Source organism: Mytilus galloprovincialis, chromosome 10, assembly GCF_965363235.1.
Source record: "Mytilus galloprovincialis chromosome 10, xbMytGall1.hap1.1, whole genome shotgun sequence".
NCBI lineage: Eukaryota > Metazoa > Mollusca > Bivalvia > Mytilida > Mytilidae > Mytilus > Mytilus galloprovincialis.
The window spans coordinates 25,828,291-25,843,027 of NC_134847.1; the positions used below are offsets into that span (position 1 = coordinate 25,828,291).

Consider the following 14,737-nt stretch of genomic DNA (forward strand, 5'->3'; position numbering starts at 1 on the left):
GAAAAATTGATTGACCCATATGGATATATGTAAAAATCAATGTCGGATAACCAAATCTTGCAGCAGTTCAACCCCCACCCCCAAACTATTTGAATTAAGTTTTTTTTATCTTACATTGATCTTTTGATGTCGTCCCTAAGCTCTGTGTTTTTTTTCAACAAAATACGAGAAAAATACATTCATACAATATTTGCACAATTCAGTGAAAAATTTCAACCTCAAGATTTATTTCCTGTACACGAACCCAAGATCTAACATGAATAAAAGTTGTATGTTGAAGGATAATTGCTTTCCTGCAGTAGACAAGTACTATTAAATGATAACACCTGGTTTTCTGAAAATCTAAAATTGGTATATATGGAGCGCATTAATCCATATTAAATGTATACTGCAAACTCATAGACAAGTAAATTTTGGCTCAAAATGGTTTAAATATAATTCTCTATCACCAAAAGTTTCATTTCTGCAAATTTGTTAGTTTAAGTAAACAATTACACCCAAACACTATTGTGTCTGAGTAGAGCTACTTTTACATGCATTCTAAATTGGAGGGGGTGAATTGGTGGTCTGACAACTATATTCCACTGAATTACAATTGCTACTTTAAGCTAGGTGTACTGTTTTGAATTTTGGGCCCTGTCTAAGATTTTTGAAATGCGAGAGCCTGTGTGCAATAAAATTTATTTTTGAATAGTTGATTAAAATAGCCTTCATAGGTTTATAGGAACATCAAGATTGTAATGTATGCATGTATTTTGGGCTGTTTACTGTATCATGACAGTCCATATTTTTATATCCAAATATTTGTCTGTCAACTGTGTGATTAAATTTTAAGAAAAAATGAGGCGAAAGACCATTTTTTTTATTTGATCATTTAGTAGGGTAGTGTCAACGTATCATTCAGAGGCATTGAGATTCTCGTTTGAACCAAATTATTAGGGAATATTTGACATCTGCATGCCCCTTTTTACACTACTTTATGGTAAATAAATGCAGAATGTTGCCCTGGATGCATTGTTTAGTCTGTTTGAAAGGGTTACACACACTTTGAGCACTGTTTGGTGATGGTCGGTTTTTATTGGTGGAATTAATCAGAATGCCAGGAGAAAACCATGAACTTTGGTAGGAAAACTGACCTTCCTGGTCAATTGAGATTTCAGTCGAAAGGACCTGCCAGGTGCAGTCTTCTAGCTCACGACCAAAGTGTTGACAGGCTAGCGATACAGAAGTACCACTACTTAGACCACCTGGTCCCATCTATATGGTAATCAAGGACAGGCATATAATTATATTTTTAGCCTCAACTTTAAATGACTTTGGAATTTGTTTTTGATCATATCAGGCTTGTCACTAAAACTTTTAAAATAATCAATTGCAATTACAACCTTACTATGGTAGAAAATTTGTAAGGGTTCTGCGGAAACCAGTGTCTTGCCTACTTTTAGAAGCTAATAAATGTTTTAGGAACTTTAACTGCAGATTGTATGCAATATTAACTGGGAGATAAACTAGTACTGTTATCACAGATATGTCTCGCCTTTTTGTAATTTTGATTATGCAAATGTTGAAATCAAAATAGCAATACTTTAACATCTTACACAAGTTATTCAAATATTCAAAGTGAATGAACCATGACTCACTTACATGGCTAAAAAAAACATGTAAATGAGATGTGCCAATGCTAATACAACTGCATACAAAATACCATTCACTTATTATAAGTCGTTCCCAAACCTAAACTAAATACAATCAAAGTGATGGAAATCACTCATGGAAAGATTAGAAGAGTAGTTTGAATTATTTCATATTAAGGTATGGTTGGGGAAAATGAACATTAATAAAGCACTGGTGCTGAAAATTGCATTAACAGCAGGTCTTTAGAAGAAACCTTGCTTTTCCAGAATGAGGATAAAATGAGCTCAAATTAAATAATATGGGTCTCTTAATTTGCACAATTTTATTTAAACTGCAGTTTATTTCTTATCCAAATAATGTTGCCTGTTCTGAACATGTTTCAAAAAAACAAAAAATTGAAAATCAAAAATTCTTCTAGTAAATGTTACCAACTATACTTGTAAGACATAAAATCTAAACCAACAGCTAAGAACTTTAAAGTGTCAACAACAATAATCTAAAAATGTTGTTTTGGGGCATTTTGTAAGTTGAAACAGAGGTTATATGACATTGAAGATTAAAAGTTGTAGAGTGCCTTTTGATTAATTTTTTGTAAAAGTACTTTTCAGCACAGGACATTGAAAATGTACTTTTTCAACATTAACAAATTAAAAAACTTATTTATTGAAATGTGGATTATTTCTTGATTGCAAAAATATATATTCACTTCTAATAAAAATTTAAATGACTAAAATCAAGGATTCGTATAGTAAGACACATGCACTATACAAATCCTTGCTAAAATAGACATACTGATTGATGGGGAATAACCCAATAAACAATGGTTTGCTATAATTAAAACTTTTAAAATTTTAAAACTGTTTCAAGCCAATTCCTGATAAAAAAAAAATGTGAACTAATCTAAATTGTTGATTAATTATAGATGAATATTGGAAATTTATCAAGTAAATTATAGGCCTTACTTGAATACCTTTTATATATATTCATATTTATATTAAGAGATCTTGTTAATCCTTAATTAATCATTTATCTTTCAGATATAATTTACAGAATCACTTTAAGTAATGTAGATCAAAAGTAATAGGCAATAATTAAATCATCCTTATATATATCAAACATTTTATATATACATTTGTGTATTCAATTATGAGGTCAAATATTTGTTTATTGAGAAGTATATTGTACACTGTATATTGCATTGGGTCTGTATAATTATGTAAGACTTAGGTTGATAGGTAATGTGGTCAATTTGATTGACAGTTTAGGAGGTGGGGCATTGTAATTAAAGGTCCACCTTGTCTCTGATTGTTTAGTGGTAATGACAGTTGTCAATCAAACTATTATTGTATCAATACTCAATTAGTTAATCAAACTAATTAATAAACAGTCTGCAAATGAACACACCTTAATGACATACATTCTTAAATGAACTTCTCCAATAATATATCCATTTTTCAGTTTATACATACCTGCCAACTGTCACTATTTGTGGGGGATTTCCCCCATGGAGGCTCCCAAATTGAAATTTTGAATGAGCAATTTTGTCCACAATTTTAAACAAAACAATTAATTTTACAATGACATGAGGCTTATAAAAGTAAGAAGAAGCCAAAAAACAACATTAGAATGTATTTGAAGGCCCCCTTGAAGGTTTTTTAGGACTATGACAGCCATCTTGCACGCAAAACCCCCATGGCCATTTTGAAAAGTTGGCAGGTATGTTTATATGAGTATTATGTGCACATACATGAGAACCATAGGGAACTATATTTCAGTGTGAATACATTTAGTAACATTAGCTAACCTGTCGTGTTGTAAGGGAGGCCGGTGCCTTAGTAAAGATTTAGAACAAGTTCTAATCTTTCCAAAAATTAACTTGTTAACTATGTAAAAGTTTCAAAGTCAATGAAGCATGAAGAGGGGGTGGGGCTATATAATCTCCATGGAAACAATACTTGCAAATGTAAATAAATTTGCATACCAAATATCATCGATTTAACATAAGCAAGTCATCTTAAAACTGATCTAATCACAAACTAATACATGTAAACTATGATAAGTTTCAAAGTCATTAGACTGTGACTGAGGGGCAAGGCCAACTATTATTCATGGAAATGAGAAGTGCCAATGTTTATACAACTGAGTACCAATTAACATTGGGCTACCACTAATGGTTCCCCTTAAATTGACCTAATCAAATTAATACACGATAACTTTCAAAAAATTTCAAAGTCAATAGACCATGAATTAGGGGGCGGAGCCAAATTATCTCCATGGAAATGAGATATACCTATGCTTATACAACTGCATACCAAATATCATTGACCTACCACTTGTGGTTTCCCATAAACTGACCTAATCACAAACTAATACATGTATAATAAGCAAAAGTTTCGAAGTCAATAGACCATGACTGAGGGGGCAGGGCCAAATAATCTTCACGGAAATGAGATGTGCCAATGCTTATACAACTGCATACCAAATATGATTGACCTACCACTTGTGGTTCACCATAAACTAGACCTAATCACAAACTAATACATTGTTGACGCCGTCGCCGACAACAGCATACCTATGTCTCGCTTTTGGACTCCGTCAAGGCGAGACAAAAACTACGTACATAATTAAATAACATACAGAAAAATATATTTTTACAAAATTTCTTTCGTGATACTGGCTTTTGTTCATAAACAAGCTTCTGTCCAAATTCGGTAGAAATCCAGGATAGCTTAAGAAAATTATTCAGATTTAAGAAACATTAACCATAGAGTGAATGTTATGTTAACTATCAGAAAAACCAAGTCCATTTATAAGAAAATAAACTCATCATAGATACAAGGATTAAATTTTGTATTTACACCAGACGCGCGTTTAGTCTACAAAAGACTCATCAGTGACGCTCGAATCCAAAAAAGTTAGGAGCCAAATAAAGTTTACAAAATTTATTTCTAGATACTATCTTATCATAAACAAGCTTCTGTCCAAGTTTGGTTGAAATCCAGGATAATTTAAGAAGATTATCAAAATTTCAAAAACTGTTCACCACAGAATGAGTATTTGTGGATGCCGCCAACATCGACAGCAGAATGTAAGATCGCTACGTCTAGCTTTTTGACAAAATTTAAAGGCTTGACAGAAATTGTACCAACAATCAAGGGCAACACTAAATGTCCCCTTCATCTTGCAGCAGGGGCATACCTAAAGTAAAATACCAACATCAATTGTGCAGTCTCAGCTTTCCAAATTCTACACCTTATCAACAACCATAAAATCAAATTCATAGGAAGTCCTAACATAATACAGAACTTTATTTCTTTTTTCATTTTCTGCATGTAACAAGTTTATATTATATAAATATATACAGAATTAAGTTACTACATTTAAATTAAAACACTACCTGTGTTATAAAACAACATAAAATAATGCCAACAAAAAAAAATAACAATGGTTATAAATAAGAGTAAAAGGAGGCAAATATTTCATGTCATTGAGAGGAAGAACTGAACTTTGGCCAAACACATGTACCAAAACTTTATGAGATTATTTCATTTCATTCTGCATGAAGTTCAACATTATTTAATTTCCAAACGTATTTATCAAGTATTATAATATAAAGGAGAATCTAACTTCTTGTTTCATATTTTATTCTTCATCAAAAACCAACATCTTTCAACAAACAATGAGAAATAGCTTAAATAGAGAAAGAAGTTTCATATCTTAAAATTTTAATGTATTTTTTTTTTAATTATCAACAACATGCACCAGTGAAAGAAAAGGTGGAAACATAAATGTCACCACACTGGACAACATATAGCATATCATTGATGCAGTTTCAAAACTTGAATTCTTACTTTCATGAGAGTATTGCTGATTTTAAAAATTCAGAAAATAAGGTGAATGCTGGAAATTAATACAAAATTGAAATTTTTGATCGGCATTACAAAGTGACTCAATTTCATGTAATTCTGATTTCTAACATTTTAGGGAAAATTTAAACTGATGAAAAAAAAATCAATATTGAACAGATGTTGAGTTTAAATAAACAAGTCCAGATCTTAGACTTTGAAATAGATAGGATTAAATAAATATGGTAAATACACATACATGGTATTTCTAGCTGTACAAATTAATTCTCACTTGTAAATACACAACGTACCTGTACACAATGTTCACTGTTAAGAATCACACCTTAAGTGTAGAAATATATTAGTATACTCAATATCTATATACTGTATAATATTCTATGGTAAATTACTTTCATCTACTAATAGAGGCATTTAATATTTTAAGGGCCGTGTATTAAAAAAACGTTTTGAACTTTAGTCTGAGTGTTTCAAATTTCACAATTTTTTATCTGCATCAGCAGATTGTTATACTTAAAAAATAAATCTTTTTCTGCGATACCTTAACCAAATATTAAACTAAAAATATGTAAAAATCATCTCAAAGTTTCAACTATCGGTTTAAAAATTCAGTCTACGAATTGTGCATCCCTTTATGTTCCATTTGTATATTGATCCATTCTTTATATTCAGAATTTGATATTATTTAGTTTAGGCGAGCTTAAAAAGGGCAAAAGTAGGTAGAAATCTAGTTATAACAGTTCTGAATTTTCAACATAATTTAAAATATTAAAAAAAATTACTTTGAACTAAAAAACTGAATGAAACTGAAACAATTGTAAATTAAAAAAAATATAAAAAGGAGTTAAATTAAGTTCAGAACTATATAATAAAAGTTCAGGCAAAAACTAGTTTTCAGTCCTCAAACGTGACCGATTGATCAAATAAAACAGGAAAACTACAAATTACAAGAACTGTACATAAACTGCATGCTGAATTTTCATAAAAATATTTGATGTACACGTGGAATTGCATGTACAGCAATTAATGAAATTCACAACACAACTGTGTAAAATCGTAACACAATAAAACAAATAAGTTCTATGAACTAGATATGCTAACTTTTCATAAAACACCAAACGCTTTTAACCAAATCCATTCATTTCAGCAAGTATTTACAAATTTGATCATGTTCTCAGGAACAACTTTTACTATTCACTCAATACAAAAGATAAGCACACATGTACACAATCTATAGATCAGTCATGCAATTTACAAAGTAATATACATATAAATCCCATTGATTATATGACAGTTTCTGAAGTGCGGCAGTTTGGATAATATACCCAATACAAAAATAAAACCAACATGGTCTGGCTGAAATGTTACATGAAGACAACATCATGACCGGCTGAAAATGTTTATGACAGCATGATTGGCTAATGATGGCTCCAATATAGTTATGTCTTGTTAATTTACATCCTTACACATCCAATTTTTACAATGCTATGTCTTGTAAAACTAAATTTAAAACATGCTACATGCTAACGCATCCAAGTTTTACAATATAAGTGTGAGCAAATCATACTCCCAAAATGTACAGATTCTCATTTATTTCATTTAAAAAGTTATAAACTTCGGCCATAATACACACAAAAAACAAATGTTAATTCTACAGAAAGACATTTCAACAGGAACTGATGTATCCGACATCAGCAAAGCGAGACAAAAGTAACCCACGCACACAATTCAATGCCGCAAGAGTAGAAATTCAAGTTTGCAGAGCACCTCTCCTTTGGCAATGAAAATGTTTAACTGTAAATGCAAGTCTGTGAATGTTTGAATTAATGGAACACATGTTGATTGGCAGTTACTTAGCTGACCCCGACATCATGACACGTCTGTAAAATATAGATAACAGAATTAATTACAGTACATGTACATTGTAGGTTACAATTGTATGTATACTCTAAATAGGAATAACTAGGTATCATTTAGATGGGAGCCATCTTTGTAGGCCCCGCTGTGAATATTGTGTCTCATAAAAATTTGTATCTTTATCATTGGACACAAGTTTGTCAACTGAAACCCAATTTTTTTTTACCTTGACCTTTGACCTAGGAAGTTGTACATTAATTATGACACCCTCTGGTCAAGTATAAACTTTGAAATCATAACGGTTCTCAAGATACAGAGCAGACACAAACTTTACCATAGGACATATGGGGTTGTCAACTAAAACCAGTTTTGACCTTGACCTTTTACATTCATTATAACGCACCCTCTGGTGTTGGTTAATATGCATGTGAAGTATAACCTTTGAAATCATAACGCTTCTCTAGATATAGAGCAGACACAATTTTTTTTACAGATGAACAGACTGATCACTTTAGGCGTCTACAATTCTGCAGGGCCCTAATTACATTACATGTTTGTTTCATTATAAGAGTGTCATTTACTATAATTTTGTTATATTGATTTGCTAACAGCAATCTTGGGTCATTCTGAAATTAACTTTCATTTCAAAAAATGAAATGTAATATTCATGATGATATGAGCTTCCAAAATGAAATGCACAGGTAAATAACAGAAATTTAAAATCTTAAGAGAAATGATGTTTTAATAATCATCATGAAAACCAGATCCTAACTAAAAATAGTAAATGGTTCTTTTAGTAATTTTTTAGGGTTGTTAAATTGTTGACTGTGTGCACATTTTAAAATGTACCTGGGTCAACGCTTTTGCACCAAAGCTTAAATTAAAATATCGTTTGTTTGCCCTTTACGACCGACCTTATAAATTCGTTCCACCTGAAAATCTTTTATTTGTATTGACCAGCAAGATTTGATTTATTTTATTTTTTCGTTCCTACCAAAAATCTTATATTTGTATTTCCCGCTCAAAACCTATTTTTACAGGAATCCTCGGGTTTTATCTTTCCTGTATAAGGTCTAGTCTGTTTGGTATCACTTGAGCGTTTGACATGAACAATTGCATTTGGAGTTTCAAAGCACTTTTTTTAAATTGATGTTGAAAGCTTTGAAATCATGATATGATGAACGTTACTCTGTGTCTTTAAACGTGAAGAGCAGGGTTCATTTATAAAAAAAGGTTTGCCCAATACAAAATTATCAACAATTGTACAAAATATTTTGTAAATGGATGTTGTATCCTTTGGTGATCCGTAAATCAGGATTATTATGTTCACGATGCTATTATGAGTCCTCTTTTTGGCCCCTAATTCCTAAACTATTGGGACCATAACCCCCAAAATCAATCCCAACCTTCCTTTAGTGGTATTGAACCTTCTAGTAAAAATTTATAGAGATCCATTCCCTAAATCTTAAGTTATTGTCCGGAAAACATAGTTTACCCCTTTTTTTCACTAATTTCGCCTTTTTTTTTTTGCCCCCTAATTCCGAAACATTTTGCACCATAACCCCCAAAAGTCATAACTCATCATCCCTTCATGGTATGGAAACTTGTGGTATAATTTCAGAGAGATTCATACACTTAAACACAAGTTATTGTTTGAAAACTACAAAATTGCATATTTTGGGCCCTTTTTTGGCCCCTAATTCCTAAACTATCGGGACCATAACCCCCAAAATCAATCTTAACCTTTCTTTAGTGGTATTGAACATTCTGGTAAAAATTTATAGAGATTCATTCACTTTATCTAAAGTTATTGTCCGGAAACTAATGTGTCTTCGGATGACGCAGACAACATGATACTATTATAAGACGCAAAAAAAATTTTTGCTGTTGTATAACAAAAATTACATCATGCAGATTTTGTATCTATGAAATAAAATATTATACCTACCTGCCTACCCATAACAAAACTGTACCTAGCTAACTTATTTTTTGGGAAAGAAAAATAAAATATTTTACCTACCTACCTACCCTGTTTCGAAAACATAGGGTCGGAAAAGTGCAAACAAACAATATTTTAATTTAGGCCCATTAAATTTACAAAAAGAGGCATTTTAAAATTCTTAAAGACTTATCTTTCAGATTCATTAAATATCTTGAAATATATCAATTGTATTTGGTTTTAAAGTGCTTGTTCAGTAGCCTGAACGATTTCATCACAAATTTATTGTTGAAAACTTACAACTGACTGGCTGATCTGTAGCAAATCTTCTCTGTATCTGGTCATGGTTGAATTTCAGAAATGCCTCATATTGTTCTACAGAATCAAACATTATCATAATATTAATAATATGTGTCTAAATTTGGTCAAGGACAATTTGCAGTACAATGTACATTCTTTCATGAAACTTGCTTTTAACATTTGAAGCTGCCATGCCTTACATGTACATGTATGTTTTGTGTACAACGTACTTTAAATTATAGCTTCAAAGGTCTTCTGCATTAAGTTTTGCAAAACGTGTCTATATTTATTGGTACATGTATTTTTCCGTGTTTAATATTTCACAGAATGTCAGGTATTATTTTGCAAACAAACAAAAAAACGATTTGTATACCTCTTTTTCACTGCAAAGTAATTTGTTCCTAAACATATACAGTGTGCCACACAATGGAATCATTATCAGTCATCATCGTGTGAAGCATATTACGTTTAACCTTTTCAATTGCAATACTGACACGCTCACAAACCAGTTAGAATAATTCCTCTCATGTGCACATCTATTCTGATGGAAAACATGCCATAGTACTCTACATTTGGAAAAAAAAACCCAACCTTTGCCAAGCCTTTTAAAACATTGTGTATTTTGAGGTGATTTTTTTGCACATTATGACCCAGTTGGTAATCAAATTTCATTTGAACCAAAAATCTCATACATTAGTTATGTCTGTATTAGTATGTAATTCAAAAGTTTTTTTCTTGTAAACGTCAATCAATTCTAGGTTTTAGCTATTTGACATGTTCATAAGGGTTCATAATTTTTAAGAGTTATATCCATTAACAAACAGTAACCTCTTCCAAGTAACTTATCAGGACTTGTCAAGGTGTTTGGTACCACCTGAATACATTAATAGTGTAAATACTATCATGACTATTGTCTGTAATGCCTACCTGCTAATTTACAAGTAAGTACTGAGTTGTATTCATTTTTAATCTGTTCTTCTCTGTCTTTCAGCATGCGCTCACATATCATACTGACTTGCTTGAAGGTAAACAATGGCATTTCTCTTTTGTTTGGAGATAATGCACTGAACATGTTGCCAGCGGAAGATGATGGTGATGCTGATCCATCAATGGACAGGCTTGATGAAGATTCATGTGGTGGGGACATGTTTGGTGGTGTCTGAATACCAGAATACTGTAGTTGTTTTCTTCTGTGCATACGTTTAATTTCATTTCCAATACTGGCAGCAATTTGTTCTGAAAAAGGCATTCAGTATATATATGAAACAGGGTTCTTACTATGAATTTTTCAGGGTGAGTGTGTACTACATGTAATTTCATATGACTTGATTGAGGAAAACTCAAGTTAAAGAACGGGAAAAAAAAAAGGTACAACATATGTAGAGGTGGACAATGGTAACCTTAATGCCCCCTCTGTTACAGTGGGGGCATTAAAATGCATGGATGGAAGATATTTGTCAATTTTGCTAGCAATCATACCTTCAATATTCTTTTAATAATTTTATCTGGTTAGATAACTTTTCAGCTGATTTTTAAGAATTGTTTTATTACATATGTTCAATGTTTTGGCTTACAATGTACTTAAGGTTCATCATAACCTTTTGGCTAATGGTGGCCGTATTTACACCACAAATTTTATTCTGAATACAGACAAACCTTTACACCTGCAAAAGTTTTAAGGGATGGAAGGAACTAGATATATAAATTTTAAATGCATTTTTGGTTTTAGAAAAACTTTAATAGATTTGCTATTCATTAATTTTTTTTCTTTCCTGCAGAAGGTGCCAAAATAAAATAAGTTGGAAAAGAGGTTTGAGAATCTCCCCTCATATAATACATGTTGTAAGTAAATGTAGTACAGATTTAAATGGACAAAAGATATCTGCAGACAATAGGTGATTAAAACTGTGTAACTGAGTGGACTGTTTCAAATGAAACTTGTGTGTTTGTTTATTTGCTATCTTCTGCAGACTGGAAAAAACTGAACATAAAAATCCATTTAAACATTTAAAGTTTAAAAATTTTCTGAAACCTTTACAACATATAACTGTTATGTATCTACATGTAGGTCCTGCCATGCCTTAAAACTTTCCTAGATGTACCAATTTGTCTGCACTCGTAGTAAATTTGGAGGTGTAAACATGGCCATATTTTTCAATTTCTTATGACATGCATGATGAACCTTAAGCATTGTAAAGAATTAATTTTTGAAGCCCCCAATTTATTTGTCAAGCCTTGACTAGTATGGAATTAGTTAATTTAGTGGCAAAGAGACACTTCAGCACAAAGAGGTATTAATGGCACCCTGAACACTTCTAAAGAAAAATCCTGTTGGGACATTTCAGGACCTAGACAATTTTGCTCCTCATGTCATTTTGGGACTGGAAGGGGTCCATCAATTCTGATTTTTTTTATTATTTTCAAGCTGTTTTTCTCTATTCTATTTATTCCTTTGTTCTCTTTTCTTGAAATTCTCTACACCCCATTATTTCAGACTCCTTAATTTTTACCCATTATTCTGTAATCCTCATCCAGACCTCCATATATTTGATTGAAGATATGAAATGAATATTCTAAGTAGTCATAAGTTTTTTTGCAAACAGCTTGCATTTATTTACTACATGTACATGTATTTTAGATGGTGGTTGTTTAAACTTCCAAATTTCAGACAAAACATCTGTAAATATTATAAATTTTAAAGTTTATAATATAATATTTTGAATGTTATTAATTACAGGCCCTAGTTCATAACCCCTAGCAATATTATGTAACATCAAGTATCAAGAAACTTGATGGAAGGCCATTCTATTGAATTGATGGGATCTCCTGTAGTTGGTGATCGCAATACTGGTATACCAGTATTGTCCACAATACTGGTATAAAAATTTTGTACCAGTATTGTAACTTTTTATAAAAAAACAGCAATACTGGTACATTGCTGATATACCAGTATTGTAGTTGTATTGTTGACTAGACTATATTGAAGATCAAAGGGAAATTAAATGAACTCAAAATGATTATAGAGGATAATTGTGAAATCAACTAGTTAAAAGTCATTACTATACTTGCACAAATAAAGGATTATTGAAATTAACTCATAACATCATTATTATTTAAACAATTGCTAATAATTTTATCATATTTCTATATTTTATTTAATTCAATAAAGATAAAATAAAATAAAAGCTTGTTATTATCTGAGTAATAATTAAATAAATTCAAGCAAATTATTAGACTTTAACACTGTAAATTCAGCATTTACATGTATGCTATCACATATTTTGACAGATATTTTAATACATGTATACATTTTTTGTGTCCTAAGATCATATGCATTTGTTTGTCTTTATTTTCTTATTAATCTTTGACAATCTTTGACAACAAAAGATATCAATATTATTCATTAATTATAAAAAGTTGCTAGGGGAACCTTGTTATAATCAAATTAACTAGTTTGTCTACATGAATGTTAAGGGTTGAAGCAGTTGATTCAGAACCATGAACAATACAATTAGTAGCAGATACATGTATATCTACTGGTACAAATACTAATACTTGACCAGCATTCTGACAGTAAGATAGCTGTACAAATGCTATCTGAAATAGCTTGTAATCTAGTAAGCACTAGAGAAAGTCCACAGAGACTGAATACCTAAATACCAATATAGGAAGGGGGAGGGGTTGCAGAAATCACATCTGAAGAAGAAATAGACAATACCAATGCTGATGATACAGAAGCTTTAACAGCATTAATGTCAATATAAAATTCACTAAAATATACTACATGAATCTTGGAAAGAAAACATAGAAGAAAGTACAGAGTTTGTTAAAATGCTGGGACAGAATGGTTAAGAAAAAAACATCTGAAGATTTAAAACTTTATTTGATGACAATCACAGTGTAACATCTATGGCATCATCAGTTAAACTCAATCATTCCTAATAAAATGGTCATGTCATAATTATGTTAATTTCATTATGCATATATGTGACAGCTTTAATAAAAGATTAATTACCTATATTGTTTATTTAAAAAAAAGCACAATACTGGTACAATACTGGTATACAATACTGGTACAAAATTTTTATACCAGTATTGTGGACAATACTGGTATACCAGTATTGCGATCACCAACTACAGGAGATCCAATTGATGAGATGAGCAATAATTATTTGAAGAGTTCAACTGGAAAATAAACAAAGTGGTTGTTTTCCAATCAGAGGTGTCCTTTTGACTTGGTGCCGAAGAGGAAGTGTCAGGAATAATTTTTGGTGGTATGTCTGAAGTGAAGCCGAGGTGATGTTGGATTGGACTGTTTACATGGTATCAATTCAATGCCCCAAGGGATATAGAAATGCCATAATAATACATGAAAATTTCTTATTGTTTACTTCTCGGCATTTTTAATGTCGATTAAAATTCAATGCGACTCCTTTGTTTACACTTTACAGCCTTTGATAATTTCTTACCCGATGTCAATTTCTGACCAACTTCTCCAAACGGCGATGGATTTACTTGATGTTGCTTCGTTGGTGGGGTGGACGGCGACATAGTCATTGGCATACATCTACGTCTCTTTGGTGTTGTTTGTCCAGGACTGTGTATAGGATCGAATTCAAGATTCCTTTTCAAAGTTAATGTTGCTCCGCAAGCCATTTTTTATGACTGTAATTCAGTTTCGATAGGTGCCCAATAAAAATTGTATATGCAACTGACCTTCTATAAACAGAAGGTCAAAAACGATTCCCAGACGAAAAATAAATGTTTAAAGATAATATAAGAGGATAATATTGCTGTTTGGCTTGAATTTGAAGCCGATGATTGTTGATTTTTTTTACCGGATTCACTACCATCTAGTAAATATGGCCGTTTCCAGAATCAAAACAATCAAGCCTCGTTTTCAACAAAAACATAAAATTATTTGAACATGCCCCGAACTTGTCCTATAATACCGATATAAGAAATCGTTTCTCGTTACGAGCTCAAATTCTTCTTCCTTCCTGCAAAATTGCAAAAATTATTTATTTTCATGAAAAAAATATTAAACACCGTGAAAATCTCATAATAAAGGTATGCCAAATAGCAGTTTGGTATTGTTGTTAATTACAAATAATGTAGATAACTTTTTGTTATTTTTCTTCAT

General features: G+C 31.5%; 1 protein-coding gene across 1 annotated transcript; it reads right to left on the minus strand.

Moving 5' to 3' along the window:
* Positions 1-4,925: 4,925 nt before the first annotated feature.
* LOC143047264 (akirin-2-like) lies at positions 4,926-14,484 on the minus strand. Its single transcript, XM_076220291.1, has 4 exons — positions 14,064-14,484; positions 10,522-10,830; positions 9,595-9,669; positions 4,926-7,378 (listed from the first exon to the last, which is right to left on the minus strand). Exons 1-4 carry the CDS (start codon positions 14,248-14,250, stop codon positions 7,368-7,370), a joined length of 582 nt encoding a protein of 193 aa, XP_076076406.1. The 5' UTR covers positions 14,251-14,484; the 3' UTR covers positions 4,926-7,367.
* Positions 14,485-14,737: the final 253 nt, after the last annotated feature.